At 36.8% G+C, this 26,564-nt stretch overlaps 1 protein-coding gene across 3 annotated transcripts in view; it reads right to left on the bottom strand.

Moving 5' to 3' along the window:
• LOC149784952 (signal peptide, CUB and EGF-like domain-containing protein 1) overlaps nt 1-26,564 on the bottom strand; it is a 297,834-nt gene that overhangs the window by 199,297 nt on the left and 71,973 nt on the right. For all 3 annotated transcript variants that reach the window (XM_089978604.1, XM_089978603.1, XM_089978606.1), the window contains exon 2: nt 17,770-18,405. In XM_089978604.1, coding sequence (XP_089834730.1) covers nt 17,770-18,405 — 636 coding nt within the window. The remainder of the gene's footprint in view (nt 1-17,769; nt 18,406-26,564) is intronic.

Raw genomic sequence — 26,564 nt, 5'->3', positions numbered from 1 at the left:
TATAATTTATAAGAGTTCTTTTTAACCTCATGTATAATTTATAGTAAACAGAAAGCTTTATCATACAAATCATTATTTTTGTTATGAGGGAAGTGTTATGTATATTTTGTTTAATATATATTTGATTTAATTTAATTGTTTGCAAGTTTGAAAATCTTTAAATTTTTAATTTCATTACATGTATAAGTAAAGTAATTTTGTTTACTAGGAATTTGATATTTTCCAGAAATTAGTTTGTCCTGACTGTTAATTGTAAACACCGAACTTTGTATCTTATGCTGACCTAGTTCCTGGCCTTGATTGAGAATCAAGTAAACAACTTTTTTTTAAAATCCATTCTTAATGTGTGAATGATAATAGTGAAATCGAGGCTGACTGGGACTAAGTGCATTTAGATGTAAATACTTGTATGCTGTTCTCGAAATTCTGGAGAGTTGACCCTCATCCGGGAATCTGTTTGGGATCTCAAGTTAAAGTAAAACCTTTTGTCCGTAGAGAAATTATTCAGTCTGGCTTCTAAACACTAGGACTTAAATGTGTTCCTTTTGCTGTGATCAGTTTGGATTTATATTTTGATTTTTATTCAAATATTTGGGATTCTAAAAGATTAACTCTTTATCTTAGAAATATTTGAGTGCTCATACAGAATTCTTGGAGAAAGACATTTCTTTAAATTTTATTCGGAAAATCAAACACCTCATTAATTGTTTTGGGTGAATAACAAAGAACTTTAGACATTACAGCACATACTGACTACAGTATACGTCATTGTCTTCCATTTTGGATTTTTCGTCGGAACTCGAACTTGAATTCATTAGAACATTTCATTACGAAGAATTCTAAAATTTAATTCGTGAATTATTCTTGGATTATTTTTTGATTTAATTCTTAAAACCGTGAGTTCTTTTTTTTTCTTTCATTTTTACAGCGTCTTCCCAGGGAAATAAATTATTTGTTACATTTTTCAAAGCTTGTTGTTTTCACTCTTTCTTTTGTTACTGTTTATTAGAGCCTAAACACGTAATATAAGAATATATATATATATATATATATATATATATATATATATATATATATATATATATATATATATATATATATATATATATATATATATATATATATATATATATATATTGTATGTGTGAATGTTGTGTGCATTTGTGATGGGTATTGACTCTGAAGGCCAGCTTCTTGTATAAATTGTCTGCTAATGTAATACTGTACAGAAGCACGTACAACAGCTTTGCAATACATATTGACGATAATGTCTCATTATATTTGGTGTTCTCATTAATTAAAGTAAAAAAGGGACAAAATCATCACTGCTATTAAACTATGTATTCTTTTTAATTTCAGAAAGCTTTTGTTCTTAGTCACCTCTCACACAGAAAATCTCGGCATTGAAAGCAGGTTTTTCATTTTTACTCGAGTCGTTAATATAAAAATAATCCTGTGGTCCAGTAAAAGGCTGATCCAAGATGAACTAGAACTGTTATTTATTGATTATCACAGAATGATCTTAAACTGCTAAACCGCCGATGGATATAATGCATACGTACGTACATACAAACAGGCTTGCATACATAAATGCGGACAAGCAGGTGGACAGAGAAATAAGAGACTGAAAATGATAATGTTGAGGATTGATAGATTGATCGATCGATCATTGATTGATTGATTGATTGATTGATTGATCGATCGATCGATAGATCGATCGATTGATTGATATAAAACCTTTAAATATATTAAGTACGTTTGCTCAGTTTTGAACAAATGGATTTTAAGGCAGATTGTAAAAATGTAAACAATATATTATGATCAAAACAACGATCACAAAGACAATAAATGAAAAGAGAAAAAAATACAGGTGGGAGAAAAATTACGACCAAGGATGGGGAGTACCTAAATGTAAGTGTACAACTGGGATATAGAACAGAGATAAATGGTCATTGTTTCACATTTATCTAAACGAATTGCGGGGAAATGTACAAATGAAAACAAAACAGCCGATAAAAAAGAAGTACGTCCAAGCAAGCAGCATGGGCCGTATGGTAGGACAATATTGATAGCTTTCCACTGGATACGTAATTTCTGGTTTATTGGGGGGGGGGCAATGGGTTACTGTTAGGTTAGAAGCCAATGTCAAGAACTTGTACGTTAGACTGGCTTGGATGGTGTATTATCAAAACACATAAGACTGGCTTAGATGACATATCATCGAATCACATAAGACTGGCTTAGATGACATATCATCGAATCACATAAGACTGGCTTAGATGACATATCATGGAATCACATAAGACTGGCTCAGATGACATATCATCGAACCACATAAGATTGGCTTAGATGACATATCATCGAACCACATAAGACTGGCTTAGATGATATATCATCGAGTCACATAAGACTGGCGAAGATGACATATCATTGAACCACATACGACTGGCTTAGATGACATGTCGTCCAATCGCATAAGACAGAAAGATAACTTGTCATCGAATTTGTAAAATACGCTAGCGGAAACCCTGAGAGTCATGTCAAATAAAAGAAGACCGAATAAAAAAATGCAAAGGTTCTGAGGATGAAAAGAAAACCTGAAACTAATTTAGAAACTTGTGTGATGTCGTGAATGTATGAATGTACATACCAGATGATGACACGTGACTGACCACATTGGTTTGCTCAGTTATCCAAGGATGCTTTAGGATTTCAACAGAAGAATATTTCAGATTCTCTTTGATAGAAACGTTGAGGTTGAACAAAACATCAGAGTAGAATTAAAGGTTTCGAAAGCGATGACAATTTATTAAATATCCACATAAGTATCGCATATTCAGCTTCTTCTAACGCCTTTTGCAAACTAGACACCACATAATCAGGGATCTGGCTTTTCACACCAATCTTCACAAACATGGAGACACCGCAGCCATGAAAGATAATTTAAAAACCTCTCATGTGAAACAGTGTGAGAAGAAACAAAAGCAAGACAGATAGTGACTTTAAAAAGTAAAGACTAGACGTAGTGTGTGAGACATCTCAGATAACCAGAAACGTTACACAGTGAAAACTGTAAATTATGACCAGTAAAATGACACAACTATCAAATAACAAACCAGATACGTGTATGTGGCTGTATTATATTCATACGTGTTTCCGAACACAACATGAAATCTCAAGAATTTTCAAGAATGCAATCGTAGATGTGTTCCATATAACATACCTTAGTGTAATTAATGCAGTCGTAGATGTGTTCCATATAACATACCTTAGTGTAATTAATGCAGTCGTAGATGTGTTCCATATAACATACCTTAGTGTAATTAATGCAGTCGAAGATGTGTTCCATATAACATACCTTAGTGTAATTAATGCAGTCGTAGATGTGTTCCATATAACATACCTTAGTGTAATTAATGCAGTCGTAGATGTGTTCCATATAACATACCTTAGTGTAATTAATGCAGTCGTAGATGTGTTCCATATAACATACCTTAGTGTAATTAATGCAGTCGTAGATGTGTTCCATATAACATACCTTAGTGTAATTAATGCAGTCGTAGATGTGTTCCATATAACATACCTTAGTGTAATTAATGCAGTCGCAGATGTGTTCCATATAACATACCTTAGTGTAATTAATGCAGTCGCAGATGTGTTCCATATAACATACCTTAGTGTAATTAATGCAGTCGCAGATGTGTTCCATATAACATACCTTAGTGAAATTAATGCAGTCGCAGAAGTGTTCCATATTACACACTTTAGTGTAATTAATGCAGTCGCAGATTTGTTCCCTATAACATACCTTAGTGTAATTAATGCAGTCGTAGATGTGTTCCATATTACATACCTTAGTGTAATTAATGTAGTCGCAGATGTGTTCCATATTACATACTTTAGTGTAATTAATGCAGTCGTAGATGTGTTCCATATAACATACCTTAGTGTAATTAATGCAGTCGTAGATGTGTTCCATATAACACACCTTAGCGTAATTAATGGAATCGTAAATGTGCTCCATATAACATACTTTAGTGTAATTAATGCATTCGTCAAATAGCAAAATGACATGTTTAATCAATGGTCACGATGTGATCAGTTTGTATATGTAAAGAAAGTATGGAAAAGGTTATTAAATGTTATTAAAGTTCACATTGATTTATTCCGTTTCGTTTTCTGCGAGGTGCTTTATACTGCATTTTCATTGATTGATTGGTTGATTGACTGATTTGCTTACCTAGCAACGCTTATCGATAATAACTAAAAAAAAACATGATAAACACGTCAGGAAAAGTACTCTATTTTTTAAATAACTTGCTTGACGTGATTTGTACTTTTCAATATGCTCATAATTACTTGGAAATGTCTTCACGTCGTACGAATCGCCCTACGTGTTCATATGGCGTGGAGATAAAACAGAGCTATCTGGTGGTGGGAGAGTATGGCGGCAAACAGGTGCATTATCTCAAATTATCGTGATGTCACGTTCAGACCACTCGTGACTTTAATTGGATTGTTTTAAAGGTTTGGGAAGAATTCCATTAGGTGTCTTGCACAACAAAACCTTGTCGACATGTCACCTATCTTGGTTAACAGATGAATGTAACTTTTCGACGTTCATAAAACACTTTATCACAAGCTCAGGACGAATATATCATCAACAAGGGAAAAAATCGTTTATGCGCTTCATATTTTTGGCAAATGTTTGCCCTATATATACATATAGCAATGAATATTTCAATTAGAAATACTGTAAACGCTGCCGAACAGGGTGTAATCAATCATCTTTGGGAGAGTGACTGCGTTAGGTCCATGCAAATGAACATCGAGATGGTGAGGACCTCAATGAATAGTTGTCTACAAGAATAGTTAATCAGATACCGACTTGTAGTGGGACATGCAAGTCAGTACCTACGGTAGTTAATAAAAAAAAACAGGACCACACATGATGTCTTCCATTAAATCTCGTCTGAGCCCACACGACAGATTTGTCGAGAAGTTATAAAATTTTCTTCGCTAGCCGTAATTGTAGTAGATATGTATCAGCATATATGTATCTATCTTTTCAATGTGGCGTTTGACTTTATGAGCTCATTAAGTCTATCGTAAAGATGAATGAAATTCTCTCGTCTGCCGCGGAAATGTCGTCTGCTGATGTGTATAGGTTTTTCTGGTGAGACGGAATCAATACTTCAAAAGAAATCCGAAGTTCAAATTACTTTTCTTTGTGACAAAAGAAGTCTTTTTAAATATTATAACAGAATTTGAATCAATTAACTTCATTTTAATAATTCACAAAAGGAAATATTTTATGACAGTTAATATTATTAAAGGATTATATTAACAATGCCATACGTGTGTAAAGTATACATAAACTGTGTTCCAAATAGAAGTAAATGTTTCTAACCGTTTCTGACCAAACCTTAAAGATATTAGTTTTTCAAACTATGTCCTTTCTTTTGCAAAATATTTCAAAATTGACTATGGGTAACATTTATAACAGATATGATTTGTCTACTCCGACTTAGTTAATAATCCAAATTTGGTTGATAGACGGTTGATTGAGCGACCCAGTTGCAATAATTCTTTCCATTAGAGAACTGTAGATAATTCTGACGCTATTTCGAATGTTTGTAATCGCGTCTTTAACCTCAGTCCGCTCAGGTCATTCAGTTCATAAATATCAAATACATAGACAGAATTTTCAAATTTGCCTAATTAGTAAGCATGTATAGGACTAATTAACAGTCCTCTACATACACTACAAGTTTGCGTTTTGTATGTTTACCAGACTTACATATAAAATCTTGTGATTTAAAAAAAATGTGTGTATCTTCTTTCCTTTAGAACAGACCCTGATAAATGCGTCTTCTGTTAGAGTGACTTTGCAAACTTTTGCCTACGAATGTTTCAGTCTTCATTCTACGATATTGGTCATTCTTGCTAATACTTGGGCCTTCTTACTTCAATATTGGGCCTTCTTGCTACAAATGCTTGGGTCTTCTTACTACAAAATTGGGCCTTCTTGCTACAAATGTTTGGCCTTCTTACTACATTATTGGACCTTCTTGCTACAAATGCTTGGGCCTTCTTAATACAATATTGTTGCTTCTTGCTACAAATGCTTGGGCCTTCTTAATACAATATTGTTCCTTCTTGCTACAGATGCTTCGGCCTTCTTAATACAATAAAGGTCCTTCTTGCTAATACTTGGGCCTTCTTACTTCAATATTGGGCCTTCTTGCTACAAATGCTTGGGCCTTCTTACTAAAATATTGGTACTTCTTGCTACAAATGTTTGGGCCTTCATACTACAATATAGGGCCTTCTTGCTACACATGATTGGGCCTTCTTAATACAATATTGTTGCTTCTTGCTACAAATGCTTGGGCCTTCTTAATACAATATTGTTCCTTCTTGCTACAAATGCTTCGGCCTTCTTAATACAATAAAGATCCTTCTTGCTAATACTTGGGCCTTCTTACTTCAATATTGGGCCTTCGTGTTACAAATTCTTGGGCTTTTTTTGCTACAATATTGGGCCTTCTTGCTAATACTTGGGCCTTCTTACTACAATATAAGTTGCGTCCCTGTCTGATTATTACACGCATCAAAGTTGTCCCATTTAAATTAAGACCTGCCTGTGCTTACATGCTACAACTCTAGCAACTAAAGAGATCATATTATTTTTTGAAGGTTTCCTTTTACATACTCAAATCCATGTTGATATGTACACAGTACAAGACACCCACCCCCCAAAACAAAAAAAAAAATGATACTGAATTCAATAAGAGCAGGAAAATGTATGGACTACGTCCTTGCTATGTAGGGGGTAATTTCATTAACTGATACGCATCATCATTTAATTTGAATTTTATTTCCACACTCAAATCATCACTTAAAATTCAAGTTTATCTATAAATCGAAACGAGGTGGTTAAATTAGTATTTAATTATATAGATGGGAAAGATACGGGGTGCGAAGATCCCGACTGCCAATTACTGGAACTTAAACACATGGGGAGCGGGATGTGAGCCATGAATTCTTCGTCTGTTGTTTGGCTCTTGGCAGTCACCCAATTGCAAAACTCACCCTCAATGAACCCTACGGTAGGGTTCTTAAGTCAAAACATTTCTCTTATTATCCTCTGTGAAAAAGTTAGGCAAACGGTGATTTTTGTCGGCATGTTGAGTAACAACATCTTCTACTGACTTCAATTTAAATCAAGTGGAACGCGACGAAGGACAAAATTGAACTACGTCCAAAAGATATGGCTTTCAAGTCTTCTTTTTATTTCATCTCTACCAACGCTAATACCTGTCAGTCAGTAGGCCTGCGCTAATCAGGCAGGACGTTTGTTGAGATTGCTTGAATAGACCCAACTTCATCTTCAGCTTTGAGATATTCATTTGGACTTTAATTGTTATCGTGAAAGAATCTCTCTAAAGTGTTTTGTGTACAATTTGGGTGCTGAAAATACATAGCTGTCTGCATCTACGCTAACAACAGCGTACGAGTTTTCTCCCTTTCAATGTCAGTTCAACCGTGCACTTCTAAGCATTATTGGGCAAAATACAACCCGCCGGCCAGATCTGGCTCGCGATATGGTTTCATCCGTTAATTTACATCACATGGTGTGGCTTTAAAAATCGCTTGTCCAGCCTGCGCCCTGGATGATTATGCCCATGTCTGCATTACACTATAAATTTTACAAAATACAGTGAGGTGCATTTTCAGTGTTGAATGAGTATCATTCTAATGCGCGTTGAATGAGTATCATTCTAATGTGCGTTGAATGAGTATCATTCTAATGTGCGTTGAATGTGTATCATTTTAATTATTACGTTAAATGGTAGTTAAATGACCGCCACAAAGAGGAATCATTATGCCCGAGACGTACACGTTTTTTTGTCGTCTTATATAATGTTGTTTATTCATTTTTAATGTTCGTGAATCGTTAAACGATTTGGTCTGATCTTCAGTACAAATGAAGTTATTAAGACCCCAAGTCTCACTCTCAAGCCCAAAAATTGAAGGAAAAAAAAGAAAAAATAAACAATAGAAAGAAAACAAAACAAAAACAACAACGAAATAACAGTACTTTTGCGTCGAGATGTTTAAAGGAAAATGAATCCCTTCCAGTGCAATGTAATTAATTTGCTATATAAATGAGAACATTTTGAATGTATTTTTATTTCAAAAGTAGTTCAGTGAATTAGTTCATGCTTAATTACAGGACAGGTGGTACGTTCGGTGGCTATGATTCCGAACTGGTGAGGAATCATTCATTCAAATGGTAGTAAATGAAAATAGTCTCACTTTATTGAGTGAGTGTTTTATTAATAATCTAACCCAGTCATCTCGAAGTAGTGCCATGTACCGCACTTCAACTCTCTCGAACAATATACCAGACCGTACATTTTCGAAAACAACAAGTGCAGCGCCGCTCCATACACGAACTCGTATATTATTGGCACTGATGCACAAGGGACCAACCATTTAATTTTCGTAGCGGAGGACAGGCATTTTCTTTATTCATTTATTTTTCTTTTACCTCAAGATAATTTATTTTTTTAAACAATATAATTATCTAATTATTTCTTTTTTCTACAAATCAGAGTATGACTAATTTTTCAAGGTATTTAGAGACTGGAATTTGTTTTGCTCAAAATATTTCGTAGGCCTGACCCTACCACCACCCACGGAAAATTAAATGGTCGATCCCTAATGTTCATCTCAAGAAGTGACGCTAGAAAACGGCTTTGCGCAGCGCAAGACTGATAGTTCAAATTATGCTAATTTCTTCACTGAAGGACCTTACAGCTCATTAATCCATTCAGTCCCAGTAACTCAGGTGGTAGAGTGTCCGACTCGCAATCCAAGGCTCGCTCACGCCCCCGTTACCCGCCCTTTCCCCCCAAGGCCAGCCCGGGTAAGCTGCCAAGGTGTCCCTTGGGAAAGGCACTTGACATAGTTAGATCGTAGAATATAGTTTGTGTGGTGTGTGAGAGGGTGGGGTGCGTACATTAGTGGGGCGGGGGAACAAATGCTCTTGCACTGCAAGCGTTTCAAAAGTATAATTTTAATCATCTACCTGCAAAGAAAAGTTACTCTAGCAAACATTTCGATTGTTTGTGATGACTGGAGGGGGGAGGGGGCGTGGCCGTGCTAGCTCACTCCTTGCGTCCGCCTTTGCTTATCTCCCATTTATCCGGGATGAAAGAGCCAATAATGTTTCAAAGTGCCATTTAAACCAACAAAAAACAAAAAAGCATTTCTGATATACACAATTGTGTTATCAGTGATTTAGTTATAAAAATCCACAGTCCCGGCTCTTGCTGTTGCTCAATGGACCGTTCACCGTTGAGCTTTCACATGCATTCTTGCTATTGCTAGTGCCATGGGCATGTGTATGGTTTGCAAAAGGAATTAAAAAAATATCAGATACCGGTTATCTGAGATCAAATCTCAGTTCGCCTCTTTTAAATAGTGAGTCCCTGATTTTAAAAAAAAAAACTAACTTAATATTCATCAACCGCTCACATATCCGCTTAGGCCGAGCCTAAGATTCGAACCCACGCAGAAAGATGTGAAAAAACAGTGATCGGTAAAGTCGAGAGCTTTAGACCACAAGGCCACACTATGTCTCCTATGAAACGTACAGTTCACTGCTACAATATACCGATTAACCGATATAAAAATAAGATTTACAGTTATCAAAATAAGGCTTAAAAGTATTCGCTGCGAATCCCAAAATAGTGGTTCAGTGCTATTTACAAGCGGTGAACAGCTAGATTGCAACCAATCAGAACCACTGCGACAAGCAAGGTCTTCGATTATTAAGGATAGAATAACAAACTGGACATTATCTGGTTGTATTAACAAAAAACATATCCCTTTTGTTGGTTTTATCGATACTTTTAACGCATTATTGGCTGCAGCATGTACAAGAAATGGGAGTTAAGCGCCTTTACCCAAGAAACACCAAAGCAGTTGACCCAGGTTGATCTGGGCGTGTATCGAACTCGCAAAACGTGGATAACACGACTCGCGCTCTACCGACTGAGATGTCGCGGCTCCACACTTATACTCTGCAACTGACCAATAATCATCTTATGAAAGACCGATAATAAGCAAGAAAAAGGCAAAATGTGGCAGACACTTTTAAATAATGTAAATGTAGTTCTGCCGTTCGCAGTAGAAAACGAATTCCTACTTTTTATTCTTTCTCTAAATTAAGCTGAGTGCAACTATAAGAGACGTCAACAGTTAAAAATAATACATAGGATGACCAGAGACACCAGTAACAACATGCACACTAGAAAAAGGATCCTGTCCACAACAGACTGACATGACAGGTTAACGCTATTTAATCTATTCCTAGCACACACTATTGGGTTAGCAGTTATTTATTTTCAGCAATACACAGTCTCGGACCTTGCTTGTGCCCACGCAACTATGAATTGCTGGGCTTGCACGTTTGTCTTTGCTATTGGTAGTGTCACAAGTACGTGTATGTCGTACGAAAAGGATCAGAATAGTAGATACTGGTTAGTCAAATTAGCCACATAACACCAATTTTGGGCGCAAGATCAGTACAGTTTTAATTTAGGACTAAACAGACATCATTAGATGAGTAGCGATAAGATGATTTTCAAGATGGCTAAAGTGGTAACCACAATGGATGTCAGCTCAGCGCCATTGTCATTTAGAATCAACCAGAAATTGTAAGAAGTCCTTTGATGACAACCCTATCCTGATATGACCATCATACACGGAAGAGTAGCAACAATAAGATTTCGAAAATGGCAGCTGTGTTGGCCAACATGGATACACATGCACAGTCTTTTTCATAAGAAGTCATCAGTTGGAGACCTCATGTCGATTTGACTTTATGTTAAGAACTAGTCATAACAAGAATTTTCAAATGGTTGCCATGGTAACATATTGGAAGTCAGATATGCATCGTTTCCTTCTAGGCTCAAACAAGCAGCATACGCTAATGTCAATATATCTTTCCATTCAGTAGTAGTGACAGAAAAAAATTAGTATCTATTTATTATATGCTATGTGTTTTCTAAATGAAATTGTACTACTAAAATTTTATTAGTTTCATCATTCAGTATACTTATAAGAAGCGTCTATGTTCGTAAGAAGTAAAGTGGAAACATGACTTTAAATAAATTGAAACTAATCAAAGTTATAGTTACATTAACTGTGGTTTTGTTGTATATTATATGGAATGCGGAGGCAAAAGCGAACAAGTTGGTGAAAGTAAAAATGAAGAACATTCTAAGGTTTTCAAATACCAGATGTTATTCATAACTGAAAAAGGCCCACACAGTGTTCAACTTGGAAAACAATTAGGAAAACAATTAGGAAAACATTCACAACACAGTGGAAAAGTCAAGCATATAAGTTAAAACAAAGAGCAAGATAAAACAACGTTTGTGAAAGAAGAACAAGCCAGGTAACTTAAACAAAATGTATTACTTTACAGGTGGTGATACTGTTAGATATAACGTAATGTATTCAAAAGTATACCAGCCATGGTACCTTTGTCAGATTGTTATACCTGTTAAGATACCTCAAAAGAGATAATAAATGAGTTAAAATCCATTTCCAAAAATGCTCTAAGTGTAGAGAACAAGTTCCTGATTTTATCAGAAAATAACAGGCAAGTAAGACAAACAACATAATTATATTATGTCTATATATTTTTAAACTTCTAGTACATGATTTTATTTGATTTTTGTAAATTTTATTAATGGTTGTAAATTGCAAAGACGTTCTTTAGTTAGGTTTTGCGTACGTGACCTGAGTCTATTAAGAGGGTAAATTACATTGGATCTACAAATAGATGCTGACGTATGTGTTGACAATTATTAATAATAATCGTAATAGTATGACTTAATAGCATCTTTGGATTAATTTCTCATTGGCTGACGGGGTGTGAACTGTTATAGAAGAATACAGTTAGCTCCCATTGGTTGGGCTAGGTCACATGACTAGGCATTTCGAGGCAAAATGAGTAGTAAGATCTGTTACGTGGGGTATATTGTGCAATATAGTCGCAATAGAAGGTATATATAAGGAAAGAACTGAGCAATCAGATTCATTCCGATTTTTTAGTCATCCTCAATTCCTCATTGCTTGTATTCCAGTTGTAAGTCTGCATACGTGTTTTATGTTATACTTATATATTATTCGAGAGGAAAAACGTTTGTTTGGATTGCTTTAAGGAAATAGAAAGGGCTCATTAGTATGGCCTAAAATATTATGCTGGAACTGTTGTGAATTATTCAAAGGAGTTCTGGACGACGCCATCTTGTCTAGGTCACAATCATTGACTGACCAGTACATTTTTACATTTCATTGTTTTGACCTTCACAAAGCTTTATCAGGATTAGTTTGGATTTACTTCATAATACTGTACGTTTATCTCATGTTTATATTTATCACTTTGATAATTAAATTATTTATATAGTTTTACAAAACTTGTTTGTTTTGCTTCTTTCTGTTACATAGTTTGTGACCTTAGAGTCATAAAATCTATTTAATTTTACTTGTATTTTTTCACCTCTTAAAATTAAATTCAGAAATACTTTCGAAGAAGACACAATTGCAACCTTCGCTGTAAGAAGGTTAAACGAGATTAATAATATAGAGAGAAAAGAAATAAGCGTTAATGAAATAAGTAATGAGGAATTTTAATAAGAGTGTTGTTGAACACATCAAATACAACGAGATCAAGAATGTAATTAGGGAAATAGCTAGTAATAAGAGTATATAATGGAGAGACAACAAAACTTTTAGAGGAGTGGAAGAAGACCAAGGAGCTCGAAACTTTATAGAGGCTTATAACAAACAGGAATTTAATAACGGTTGCTACTAAATAAGTTCAGTGCAAAGAAAAACAAACTATAAAACGGAAAATGCGAAGCTATAAACATTCAATCTGCTTGTTAAAATTGAAATTTAATTGTTGTGATTTAAATGGGAACTTCTATTAACATAACAAGGATAACATGAAAATTAAATGTTGCACATTATGTTGATAAAAGAATGAATTTAATTGCAAAGATTAATTTTTTGTTGGGTATTACAATCTTTCAAATGAGATATTTTATTGATTGGAGTTTTCAAGCTTTCCAAGATACACGTTCACCTCTATTTAAAAGCGGTTAACAGCTTTTTAAAAGTGACACACCGTTATCTACAAGTGGTGAATTGATAAATATAGCGGTTGGCGACTATTCAAAACTACTAAACCGGTATCTTTAATTTCGATTCTTTTTTACACCACTGATACGAAGTACAAATCTTAACAGCACATAATTTTTCTCACAATAAAACGATGCTACTCCAGGAATTAGATTGTGAATCTTGTGTCAAGAATTTTAACTCAAAATCAAGAAACGATAAAAAAAAAAAAACATCTAAAGAGCAAACCTTAGTCGTTACGTACATATATACTTTATTTGCTCGGGAAGTAAAAGAAACACTACAACATGTGAAATATACGTCTAAATGTAGCGTCCAACCCAATGTGCTTATTAAATATTGCAGTGACATGTTGAGAAGAAACATATTACTTAAACTTTTCTTTTTATAAAGACTGAATTTTGGACCCGCGTCAAACTCATCCTGAATTAACAAAATATATTTATTCCATTTTACGCTCCGTTTTTCAGTCACTTTAACTCAAGAAGCAGCTTGGTTGTGTTATTTTATTTTAGGCCCAGAATATAACCTGGAACTTTTCTCCAATTTTCACGTCTTTGGCCATTACATGCAATTCAAGCCCAAATATAACTTCTGAAGTAACATAGGGATACTCGAATCATTTCTAATAGAAAAAAAAAAAAAAAAAAAAAAAAAAAAAAAAAAAAAAACATGAGCAATAACAAGAGCCACAACAATAACAAGAAGGGGAAGAGTAAGAAAGACAGTGGCGTCGCTAGAGGGGTGCGGACCGCACCGGGTGACACCATCTCAGAGGGGTGACACCAAAATGAAAAACTGCAAATTTTACAGAGCACACACTGCTCGGTCTAGTCGGATTTCATAAGCGGATAACCGATCATAGTTAAATACATGACTAGCAGGCACAGCAGTGGCGTCGCTAGGGGGATGCGGGGGGTGCGGACTGCACCGGGTGACACCATCAGAGGGGGTGACACCAAAATGACATTACTAAGGATTCTGTATGGTCTGTTACAAAAGGAGGACCATGTGGGTGACACCGTGATCTACCGCACTGGGTGACACCAACCCGAGTGACGCCACTGAAGAAAGATGCTGGTAAGAAGAACTAAAACTTGAACTCATTTCGTTTTACGTTTCAGGCCATTTTGGCCAATTTTCAAAATCATATAATACAACTTATATACATGGTAATAGATTGCAATACACATGATAGATACGACTACACACTAGATATCATGTAATACAAATTATATACATGGTAATAGATTGCAATACACATGATACGACTACACACTAGATATCATGTAATACAAATTATATACATGGTAATAGATTGCAATACACATGATACGACTACACACTAGATATATGTAAGATATCAAAATATGAGCTATTAGTCATCAGCTTAAATAAAAAGTAAGGAGACGAGTCCGTATTGCTGATTAAGCTAAGTGAATCACTGCACATAAGGTCATAAAAGGGTGTTGAAATAGCTTAGTATTGAATATTCAAACATTTTAGTCAAGTTGCCTTATTTGCAAATAAAACGTTTAACTATCGGTGTAGCCATGCATGCTTATCCTAACGTGCCATTTACATCAAGTAACCTCTAATATTATTTTCATTAAATTTCCACGTTTGCGACAGCCATTATTACAATGCATAAAAAAAATTATTTGATAGGATTGAGTTTTGTTTTCCAAGAAACCTGTTTGCCTTTATCTAAAAGCGATTCACCGCTTTTCAAAAGTTGTTCATTGGAATCTAAACGCTGGACACTTCAAAACATATTGACCTTTTCGTAAACCATCCGTGGAGCAGGTGTTTAACAATAAAATTGGAGTCTGTTTCTGAACAAGATGAAAACGATTGAAAAAAGTACAGGAAAGATCCTATCAGCAAATCAGTCTTACTCAAAAATCAAACAATGCTAGTCAGTCGCGGAATTAGGTTGTAAAGTGTAAAGTGGTGACGATCGTGTCAAAAGGTTTGAAGAAAAAGAAAAGAACAAAATAAAATATATCAAAATCATATTATACAAATTATAACTGTGAAAGGTATGCCTAAATGCAGTGTTCAACATAAATTTCTTCTTTAACATGGCAATAAATATACATTAAACGAACGTTTCACCAAATACTTCAGTAAGGATATCAACGTATTCAAAATGCTGTATAGAGGAAGAAGGAGATGATGAAAGAGACATTAAGTTGTTTTTTTCTCTTTCTTTTTCTGTGATATTTTTGTCTATTTCGTTAATGATTTCCCCATAATGCTGATTTTCTTTCCTAATTGGTTACAAAATTATCTACGTTTTGCGAAAACTGTCTTGTTACCCTGTGAAGAAACCACGACAACCCATTGATTGGTGAAAATTCACGCGCCCCTTTTTCACGAATCAACTTCTTGCATAGTATAGTAAACAGAAAATACCACTAACTTTGATTGGAACAATGGTTATTGTCCATCTTTCGGGTTCGAAGATGATCATGACATGAATACAAGTTTGGTTTCTGTGAGTACATGAGAGGCTGATTAAGCCAATATGTGCTCTAAACGGTCAGTAGCACACTTCAAGAGAGATGCTGCTTGGGTTTCATGAACAAAAGGACGTGCTGCATTTACGATTCTCATGCTACTGGACTGACTCTACAATGTTCCTCTGTTCAAATTATGCAGCTCCAGTAAGAATGATACTGCACCAGCTAAAAAGATTATGTACGAGATCGTCTCAAGACCCTGGATCAATGTTGGAAATTGTTTTCAAGGCAGCCTTGAGGGAATGTTTGGAGCATTTCTTTTGACCACCCTGAGACCGCTTTACTTCCTTCAGCTTACCGCAAAAATCCTGGTAGTGTGGCCTGCCCATTGCATCTGTGATTTCATCAGCAGAGTATGGGGTTGGGGCTAGCACATAACCTTGCTTGACCTTCCGAGCCATTACTATCAATTTATCTGGGCAACTAGACTGTGTCATGATCTTCAAAAGGCCTACACAAATTACTGTGTCAGAGGCTTTTGTCAGATCGCTGAAGGTCTTGTACAGGCTGGAGTTCTGTTCCTGGAGTTGACGAGTTGCATACATCATATCTGTAGTGCCTTGTCGTCTCCTAAAACAACGGAGACTCTCATGCAGGAGCCGGTGATCAGCATGATTTGCCTAACGAAACATGGTATTAACAGTGTCGAGAAATACAGACAACAATAACGTTCACGGATATGACTTCCCCAACAAAACAAAAAAGTATATAAGGCACAATATCACAGCGGGAAGAGTTCTGAGAGTTGTCTTCACAAATTGTAAGAAACCGTACTCTAAATTCTTGAATCTGGCAAATGTATGAGCTCTCCAGTTTTAAATCCCCATTAGACTTGTTCTAAGACCATTTTGTGTAAATGTTCCATATATAAACACAGGTAAATAAATTGCTGCCTCTACTCTAGTCTTGTATATAAGCTTGTAGCCTTTTGCTGTCCTAAATTGTTGGCTTATGACACTTTTACTGGCTTAGGATGGCTTTTCATCCATTTGGATGATACATTTTCAACTTTTGATACAGTTATTAATTAGATGCCTGTGACAATGTAAATGTTACTCACCCCATCACTCAATGTTGTATGTATATATGCATGTATGTATGCACTGTGAACACATTATCCCCTATCCCATTTTTATTCGCAAGGATACGTGCATGTTTGTTTCTTAATAAAGATGTTTTTTAATCTGGGTGTTTTTAAGAATGCACTTGTTTCTTTCTTAAAAGGATGCGTCCAAGTTAAGGTAAGACTAAAACTCATCCTTTTCTGTTTTATTGTAAGCGTGATGTTTGATAGTAATGGATAGTGTTGGGCTGAAGTTAGATGTGTTGGTAACCATCACATAACACTACTTTCCCTCATCCGTTTGTTTGCAAATGTGAGTGTTTGCCTTTAAGAACGTGTGTATATGTAAGAAATTGTGCCAGTCCTGATAACTCTATAAACACTTTTGCATCTTTACATGTGACTTTGCATGTGTGTGTAATTGTTGGTTAGTAAGTAATATTATTGGTCAGTACGGCAGTGTGTTGGTCAGCTATGATGTATGTTGGCCAATATGACTTTTGTTGGTCAGTAAGGATGTGTGTTGCCCAGTTTTGCTGACGGTTGGTGCTGTTTTGCTTCGAGATTTTAATGCTTGTTTGTAATTTCAGTTTGGTTCCCTTTGTGATTTCTGTTTTTATTTTTTTTTGCTGGTATTTTAAACAAATGTTGTTTTCACATGTCATTTTTTCAATAATAAGAAACAGTAGCCTGAATCTTACCTCTATAACATGTAGCCTGACAAAATAATATATCACAGTTTTTAAAAATATTTCTTTGCATTTGTTTATTATAAACATGCAGCAGACAACTAAAATAGTGACTCTAGTTAACAAACTATTATGAACTATATTACATATCAAAATACCATGGGGAAGGTTTTCCATATTGGTGGACTAAATGAAGGGAGAAATTCATCGAACTATTGGCTTTGTTTCCTACAATTAATTACATGCATTACATACATTAACTTACCTGCGAAAGAGTAGAGGGATATCGTTGCATAGCAGAGACCAGTACCGTTCCGGAAAGAACCTGCGACCACACGGTTGAATCCAATGTAGATATAATAATCAATTTCTCCATACACTGGCTTCTGGCCACTCAGTGTGAAAAGGAATTTCGATTCCAAAAAATCTTTGACTTTACTTCTCCATTCCACACGTTCATCACTGATGTCAATCAATGCCCTGCTTCCTTTGTTGACAAAATTATCAATGGTTTTTATCAGAAGTCCACCATCACTTGAGGCGTCCATGTATCCAGGTAACATATTTCCGTAAATACGCATTTGCTTATTATGGATCTGAACCTCCGCCATATTGCTTGTCGTCCCATTATCTCCTCCATATCCGTCTCCGGTTCTGGAGTCCGAGATATCCAAGGTCCATAAATAAGGTGTCTCCCCATACTGTAGAAGGATTTTAGCTCCTTGATATTTTCCAGAGAAATCTATCCTGAGCACCGCCTGGCTTCCACATGTGTTCCCCGGCGACAAAGATGGCGCCTCTATAAAGGACACGTACGGACTGTATCCTCTCACAATGGAATGGCGGAGATCTATCTCGACTGAGGCATCGTTGAATGTAGCCACATTATACTCTACAAGCGCTGAAAGAAAAGAAAAGAAATAAACTCTTTTCATTTTTAAATTGGGCATTCTTTTAGACGTTTTATGATATACGAGATCGCAAAGAAACTGCTAATCTTGTTCATGATAGAAATTGATTCCCATAAAATATCCTAACCTACCAGAATTTTAAAGAATAAACTTTACAATATTGGAATGAAACTGTCCATATATATGTGTGTGTGTGTGTGTGTGTGCGCGCGCGCGCGTGTGTGTGTGTATGTGTGTGTGTGTGCAATGCTTGAGTTCTTTTTAAAGATTAAGATATATTAATCTGACATATTCAGTGGCGGAATGTTAATGACAAGGAATGTATGACCAGTACCAACTGTGGTTGTTTTGATAATTATAACCTCGACGACGTGCTATCACTGATAGCAACCTAATTTTGTGACAGAGAATGTATTGCTTAAAACTGATTCTGAAGACACAATTTGGGTGAAACTTTATTCTTCGTGCTTGAAAATAACCACCAGATTATATAGTTGTTTATGCTGCATTGTACCACAAGGTTTGTATTGGCAGCCAATGATTTATTTAGATGTTTTTGTTTCACTTTATCATAAGGTTCATGTAGGAACTCAATGACTGACTCTTATGTTTATGTTAACAGTGTTCCACAAGGTTCACACAGATATTCAATGATTGATTCAAATGTACACGTTACATTGTACCACAAAGTACATGCAGATAGGATATGAGAGATTCAAAGTTTTTAGACAGAATATTAAGCAATTGTTAAATTCCAAAACGAAAAACATAAAAGATGGGAGTGTATTGTTTGTGGTGACATGAATGTAAGAAAGAGAGTCAACCCTGATTATTTAGCTCGCGACAATTTCAGCTACCTATTTGCCCAAAGTTAGAGCCTGCTAAACTGCTAAGTTCACCACAGGACATAACGCCGTCTACTTGAAATGTTGGCACGTGCATCACAAGACATAAAATCATCACAAGACATAAAGTCATCACAATATATGAAGTCATCACAAGACATAAAGTCATCTAATTCAAAATGTTTGTACTTGTATCACAGGACATATAGCCGATTAATTCAAATACATCACAAAACAAAATGTCATTTAATTGTAGTGTTTGCACGTGCATCACATGACATAAAGCCGTCTACTTCAAATGTGTGAACCTGCATCACAGGACATAACGCCATTAAATTCAAATGTTTGTAAGAGCATCACAGGACATAAATCCGTCTAGTTCAAATGATCTCATCAAAGAAATGTGTCTTAGAATTATGATTGGTAGACTTGGTGCAAATTTAAAGGTTTGGGGAAATACACCATATAGAAACAGAAATAAGCTAGAAAACAAAGTCAAATGTTGATTGATTTTAAAAAATAAATGTCAGTGGAAACTATTAAACGACAGCAAGAAATCGTAGATTAGATTATGATAAACAAAAACAAAAAACAAAGTCAAGCAAAAGTCAGAAATACTAAAGAATATTGGAAGTTATTAGTTGATGCCTAAAAAGCAATTAATATTGTGTTATCATCCTTGCTGAATATTTTGTTTCAATTAATAACCCCTTAGATCCTTTCTATAATGCTGATGATGGCAGTATTCATTTTAAGGAGGGCTGTGTAAAGGATGAATTCCAAATCATGTTGGATGAATTAAGTACTTTGATTTCTCGTGATTTGATTATTAAATAAATACACTTTGATGAGTGGGGCCAGATGAGTGATTTTTATATATATTATGTATTGTGTTGTAACACTGATTCCTTTCCACATAAGCTACTTAATGCTATTTTTAATAAAGGCCGTTAGTAGTGAAGGGGGGCACTTTAGCGACAATGGGAATTAGCATTAAAAACACCCTTGGGGCACTTTAGCGACAATGGAAATTTAACATGGAGAAAAATCGTGGGGCACTTTACCGACAAGGGGAATTAACATGGTGATAAATCGTGGGGCACTTTACCGACAAGGGGAATTTAACATGGGAATAGAGTTTGGGCTTGTTTAGGGACAAGGGGAATTTAACATGGGATTTTTTTAACAAAATTTTTTAAAAAAGGGGTAGGCAATTCAAAGACTATCTCTTTTCGAGAAATATGGCTGGCCCTGAAAAGGGCCTTTGGGTTTTCTTCTTCTTCTTCTAATTTCTTCTTTTCCTCCACCAAGTTCTTATTTTATCTGCTACACTCTTCTTCTCTTTCTTTTTTTTCTTCTCCTCCTCTTCTTTCTTCTTCTCTTCCTCCTCTTCTTTCTTCCTCTTTTCATTTTCTTCTTCTTTTTCAATTTTTTCGTTCCAATTGCGTATTCTTATTCTTTCCTCTTCATCCTCCTTCTCCTCCTTGATCTCTTTCATGACACCACTAATCTTTTCCTTTGCTTTCCTTAAGTTATTAATTTCCATCTTCACACGATGGGGACTATAGGAATAATGGTTTTCAACCAGTCTTAATAGCATCTGTTCCATTATTCCTAAGTTGTCTAAAACGTCTTGCAAGGTTTCTATTTTGCCCATTTGGTTTGACGCCATCTTCTTTTTATTCTTTGCAGAATGGTTTGAACGACGAATACTGTGGGTTATTATAGTGAAAGCGCGGACGTGATGGAAAACATCCCCTAAAAACATAAAATTAATCTTACCTAGATCATGACCCATCAACACGCGTACGTGAAGGAAAACATCCCCCTACTTTTTCATTTCATATAATATAACCCCAACTATACTCTCCACATGCGCTAAGAAACATTAAAAAAACCTATAATCTACTATTCACACAAACATACCTGAGCTCTTACAAACACAAACACACAATCACACAAACACATACCCTCACATTTTTTAAAAAAAGAGTTAGTGTTTATATACACACTACTCTACCTACACACATTGGCAAATTGATCGTTATTTCTTTTCTAGAGTATTGGGTAGCCCTGAAAAGGGCTGTTTTGTTTGGAACTTCATGGGCACCTGGTTAATGGTGGCACCTTCCAGGCCTGGCGCCACATACGCATCTTATCCCCCAGTTACTTTTTACCTTTTGGGGGGAGAGAGCAGAGGCAGGATATGTCGCTTCAGAATCCCAATTTTCGCTCTCTGGGATTTTGAAATTTCTTCTCTCCTTTTCCTCCTCCTCTTCTTTGTTTCTTCTTTCCTCCTCTCTTATCCTTCCCTCCTCGACAATGGCTTCCGCGGCCAGTTCATTTAATATGCGCCTGGCATATTCCAGATGCACATGAAGCTCCAACAGTTTCTCAAGTCTCGTGTTCATTTTTTGGTGTTGATCAATCAACAAGGGTAGCTGGACTGCCGAACGACTTTCAATTTATACTGAAAGCGCGGACGTGAAGGAAAACATCCCCTAATAACATAAAATTCATCTTACCTAGATCATGAACCAAAAAAAAAACAACAACGCGCGGACCTAAAAGAAACACTCACTCACTTTTTATGCTACCCATCACTATTGTAAAATTTTTTTATAAATCACTTCAATAGACTATCCACATACTCAAAGCAATCCAATCTAATCCCAAATATACACCTCAAACACTAAGATAAGACATCATTTTAATCTACTATCCACACCAACTTACTTTTAGCTCTTACTAACACTAACACACTAACACACAAACACATACCCTCACATTTTTTAAGAGAGAGTTAGTGTTTATTTTCACACTACTCTACTTACACACATTGGCAAATTAATAGTTATTTCTTTTCTAGAGTATTGGGTAGCCCTGAAAAGGGCTGTTTTTTTGTTTTGCTATGGCATTCTTTTTTAGTTTCTAAGAATGCGATGTCCTCTGAGGATAGACTTTCTGGCGATAGGTCTGCTTCTTCGGAAAGAGAAGAAGAACTCTTTGGTGTCGATACGGCAATCGACAAAGCCTCTGTCAGCTTCAGGTTGCTGCTGCTCTTGTTGTTGTTGTTGCTGTTGTTGCTGCTGTTGCTGCTGTCTCTGAAGTCTGTACTTCTCTGTCCATTCTTCTTTTTCCCTGTTCACTTCTTCTCTGAAGAGCTCTTCTATTAGGTCTTCAGTGATTTTTAACATTCTCACATTCTCTATTTCTTCTGGCTTCGGTATCAGACTGTGTCTGACCCTATGCAAATTCACGTAGGCTTCGTTGAGCTTAGCTAGTTTGGAGCACATCTTCGTAGGAGGATGAGTCGACAATGGATGGTTAGACTGGGAACAAACCGGTTCTTAAAGTTAAAGCGCGGACGTGAAGGAAAACATCCCCCACACGGTTTTCGAGCCGCAACGTTCATGAGAGGGATAGTGAGAAATGAAAGAGCATCAATCCAACATTCTTATAGCTAAACAAAAGACAAAGGCATTTTTTTTCAAAACACAACATTTTTTATTTAAAAATCACTTAACACTAAACAACAACATTTTTAACAATAATCCAACACTATAACATCAAACAATTTTCTTCAAATCACAAACATTTTTTCTTCAAATACTAACTACTTTGAACAAGGCTGACAACGTTGTGAATGAAATTGTGATTTCCACTGTTGGAAATCATTAGGCCATTGATGGACACTACGTTTCCTAGCTTGAGACAAAAGATAAGCATAATGGTCACAAAACCATCGGTCTACTTTCACATCGTTTCTAGCAGAAGAACGAGGATCGAAATGAGTCACTAAATGTTCTAAGGAATAGCCCAGGCTGCGATGATGCAGAAAATACACACAATATTGTCCACACACCAAGGAATCTGTGCCTTGTAATTTCACATTATTGAATCGGGTGGTTTGAGCATTTCTTCTCATAAAGTCAATGATATCGTCTTCCAAAGGGGGCAATCCGTACGAATCGAAATATTCCACACATCCTTCTTGAGGAAAGTAGATGGCTACCCAGTGGGTTCCTGGGAGATGACTGTCGTCCGTGTTGATCACGTAAGCTTGATGGTCTTTAGGTTTGCGATGAGGGAGTTCATCTTTAGCACAGACGACAGGATTCCAAGAAGCCGTATACGAACTGTGGTTCAAAAGGTAATAAAGTTCCCAGGTATCCATTGATTTGTGTGTGCTTTTTTCTTCTTCACAGGTAATAATAAGTTGTCAATTCGATCCTGACTTTTTGCTTGAAAATGTCTGACGAATAAACGGTTATTCGTTCTGTTTCCTCACTCTGATTCAGGAGAGCTTCGATACGATGGATCTCTTGAGTGGTTAATGGTGGACAAGAATGTTCACGCAAGTCTTTATACCACTGGTGCAACACGTCTTTGTTTGAGATGAGACTCCAAGCTTCGTCCAGATACTCGTCCAATTTTTCTTCTTGACTTAACATCAGGCATTTATCGTGTTGAATTTGACTGGGATGATCGTTTTGACATCCATAGCAATCTTTCTTGATCAATTCCGTCATTTTGTCGACCAAGTGTTTGGCAAAACAGGAGACTAAATGGGCTTCTTGTTCTGGCCATCTCGATTTCATCATGACAACTTCTTCGTCTTTATCTTGAGATTCTTCTCCTTCCACGGTCTCCTCACATTCCATCTCCAAAGTTTCTCCACTTTGTGAAGAGGGATAACAGTCTTCCATGACTTCTAATAGTCTAGAATGACTTCTCTCAAACTGTTGATTTCTATGGTATTATCAAATTCTGCATACAGGATGACGTTCACTGTCTCTTTCAGTGGATCTGTAAACTGAAGTTCCACACGAATCTGGCCGGATTTTATAGGGTGGAAATGTCCCTCGTCGCTGCCTTGGTCTGGAGTGAAATCGAAAGCCCACAAAGCATAGCCTCCGTCATAATCGTCGTACGTAATGCCGTGACTGGTGTTGGTTCCTAACTGTCCCGTGGCTTCGTACAGGGACAAGTACGACCTCAAGTAATTCTTCTTGGCAAAGTCGGGTTCAAAAGGTCGGGTACACAAGGTCTTGCCATCGCGACTGACTTCGATCTTGGACACATTGTAATGATGAAAGTTGAAAGGATTTTTTTCGAAGTGTCCGTTGAAGGCTTCATTCTCGACCATACCAAGGATCAAACGTTTGGGTAACTGTCCTTGGAACAGATGATCTTCGATCATGGATCGCTGTCCCCTAGGAATGGTGAAGGTTTTCACTTCCACGCGTCGTATGGGATACTTGGCGGTCGTTCTGCTCAACGTCTGACTGATGTCGTTTCCCACTTTGGGTAACACTTCCACGCGTCGTACGTATAGTTTGGCCTCCTCGATTTTGCTTTTGGGATTGCCACCAGTAGTAGCATCCTCGTTAGCCAACAAATGGAAAGCGGCACTGCTACGATTCAGTCTCAGGCGAACATTCACTCCGTTTAGCAAATATTTCTCTTGCAACCACATGTCCAAATGCAAACGATCCATCAGTTCTAAACTCTGTCCATCTTTGATTCTGTTTCTTCGTTCTACAAATCCCTCATTGGTGGTTGTTTTTGTTTTGGGGTCAGGTTCAAGACCTGTTTGATCAAATTCGCCCGCTTCGTCAGGTTGCCACAGCACACAGGCATTGAGATGAGAATCCTTGGCATCTATTCCGTACGTCAAGAGATTTTCCAGGTAGGCACGGTAAGGGTAAGTATCCATGCTGCTGCTAACCAGTTTGTTGTTCAAGTACAAGTCCACTGAGCTGAACAAGGAATGCATGAAATTGTTGACGGGAGCTACTTTCTCTTCGCCGCTTATAATATCTCCTCCCTTATCTAGAACTTTGACTTTCAAGTACAAGTAACTGCTATTCAGATCGATGTAATCTTCGGGCTGTCCTTTGATTTCAAACTCGATGGGAGCGGAATCAGTCAATGAGGAGACCGGGTGAAATTCCACCCACTGGGATTCTTGCATGGTCATCATGGTGGGGGGCATGGCAAACAGATCCAGTTCCGTCTTGGAACAGGCGCAAGACTCTCGGTGCATCATTTTTTGTTGCTGTGTCTCAATAATCGAAAACGTCTAAGTCTCGAACGGTTCTTCTTTTCTTGGCCTTTCTCGCTTGAAGTCTGGTGAAAGGGTGTTTTCTTCTTCGTCGTCTCTTTCTGCCTTGTCCTTGCTGAATGCCAGACTCGGTAGCGTGCAGGGCATTTATAGGTGTGTCTCGTCGGCCCAAAATGTCTTTGCCCGTTTGCAGCAAGACATTTTTACCTGCCCTCATGAAGGCTTCTTTAGGGTTTTGTTTGTCGATGATGACATTTTGGAGAAATTCTTTGCCTTGCGTCAGTGCCGCATCTTTCAAGGCGTGCAATCCGCGTGTCACCATCGGTTTCAACACCGGGGCCACCGAACGAAAGGCCGATTTTAACATATCTCCTAAACCGTGTCCTCGCTGTCGTGCAACCCCTCGGTACACTGGATACATGACTTGCTTACGAGTCGTGAGAGAACCGTTTTCGAAAATGGAGTTTCACCGTGACTTTTCCTTTGGTGAATGGAATATTTTGTCCCAGATCTCCTTTTATAGTAATGTTGACCGTGTCCAAATACGACTTGCTGACCGGCAAATAGTGAGGATGGACAAATTCGCGGTGGACGTGGTAAGTGTTTCCACCTTCCTCGTCAGCGTTTGCGGCAGAATCCACTTTGAAAGGAATGACACGCAGTAACGGTACGGAGGTGTGTCCCACCACGTTGTATTCCACCACATCGGAATACACAAACATCAAATTCAGTCCTTGGTTCAGTTCTACCGGGGTATTAAAATACTGGCTAAAAGACTCGTTGTCGTAAATGATTGATAATTCGGGGGGATTTTTTTGTTGTTCTACTCTCTTCCTCATCTCCATGTTACCGCCCAACATGTCAAACAATTCATCACAAAAATAGAAACCCATGATTTTATCCTCAGGAAATTTTATCAGGAAGCGACGAGCTGTTTTGTGGTATTCCAGGGTGACAGTTTTGTTCTTGACATTCTTAAAAGCTTCCCCGAACACGCCATTAAACCTGGTGGCTATGGTGTTGACCAAATGTTGACCACTAAAATAATAACCTGGGGGAATGAACAAGTGATAGGTGGTGTAATGTCGATTTTTTGTGCCAGGGGTTTTATGCTTATATTTGCTATGGATATCCATCCACTGTTGCAATGGCTCGTCATAAACTTCCACATCAAATTTATTTTGATTGGCAACGACATTGAGGACTTGGGTCGGGTGAATCATTTCTACTAAAGCCA

Source organism: Sinohyriopsis cumingii, chromosome 13, assembly GCF_028554795.1.
Source record: "Sinohyriopsis cumingii isolate HCF-2022 chromosome 13, ASM2855479v2, whole genome shotgun sequence".
In the NCBI taxonomy this organism is placed as follows: Eukaryota; Metazoa; Mollusca; class Bivalvia; order Unionida; family Unionidae; genus Sinohyriopsis; species Sinohyriopsis cumingii.
The sequence above is the reverse complement of the archived record's forward strand: the minus strand, read 5'-3'. Positions and strand labels throughout refer to the sequence as shown.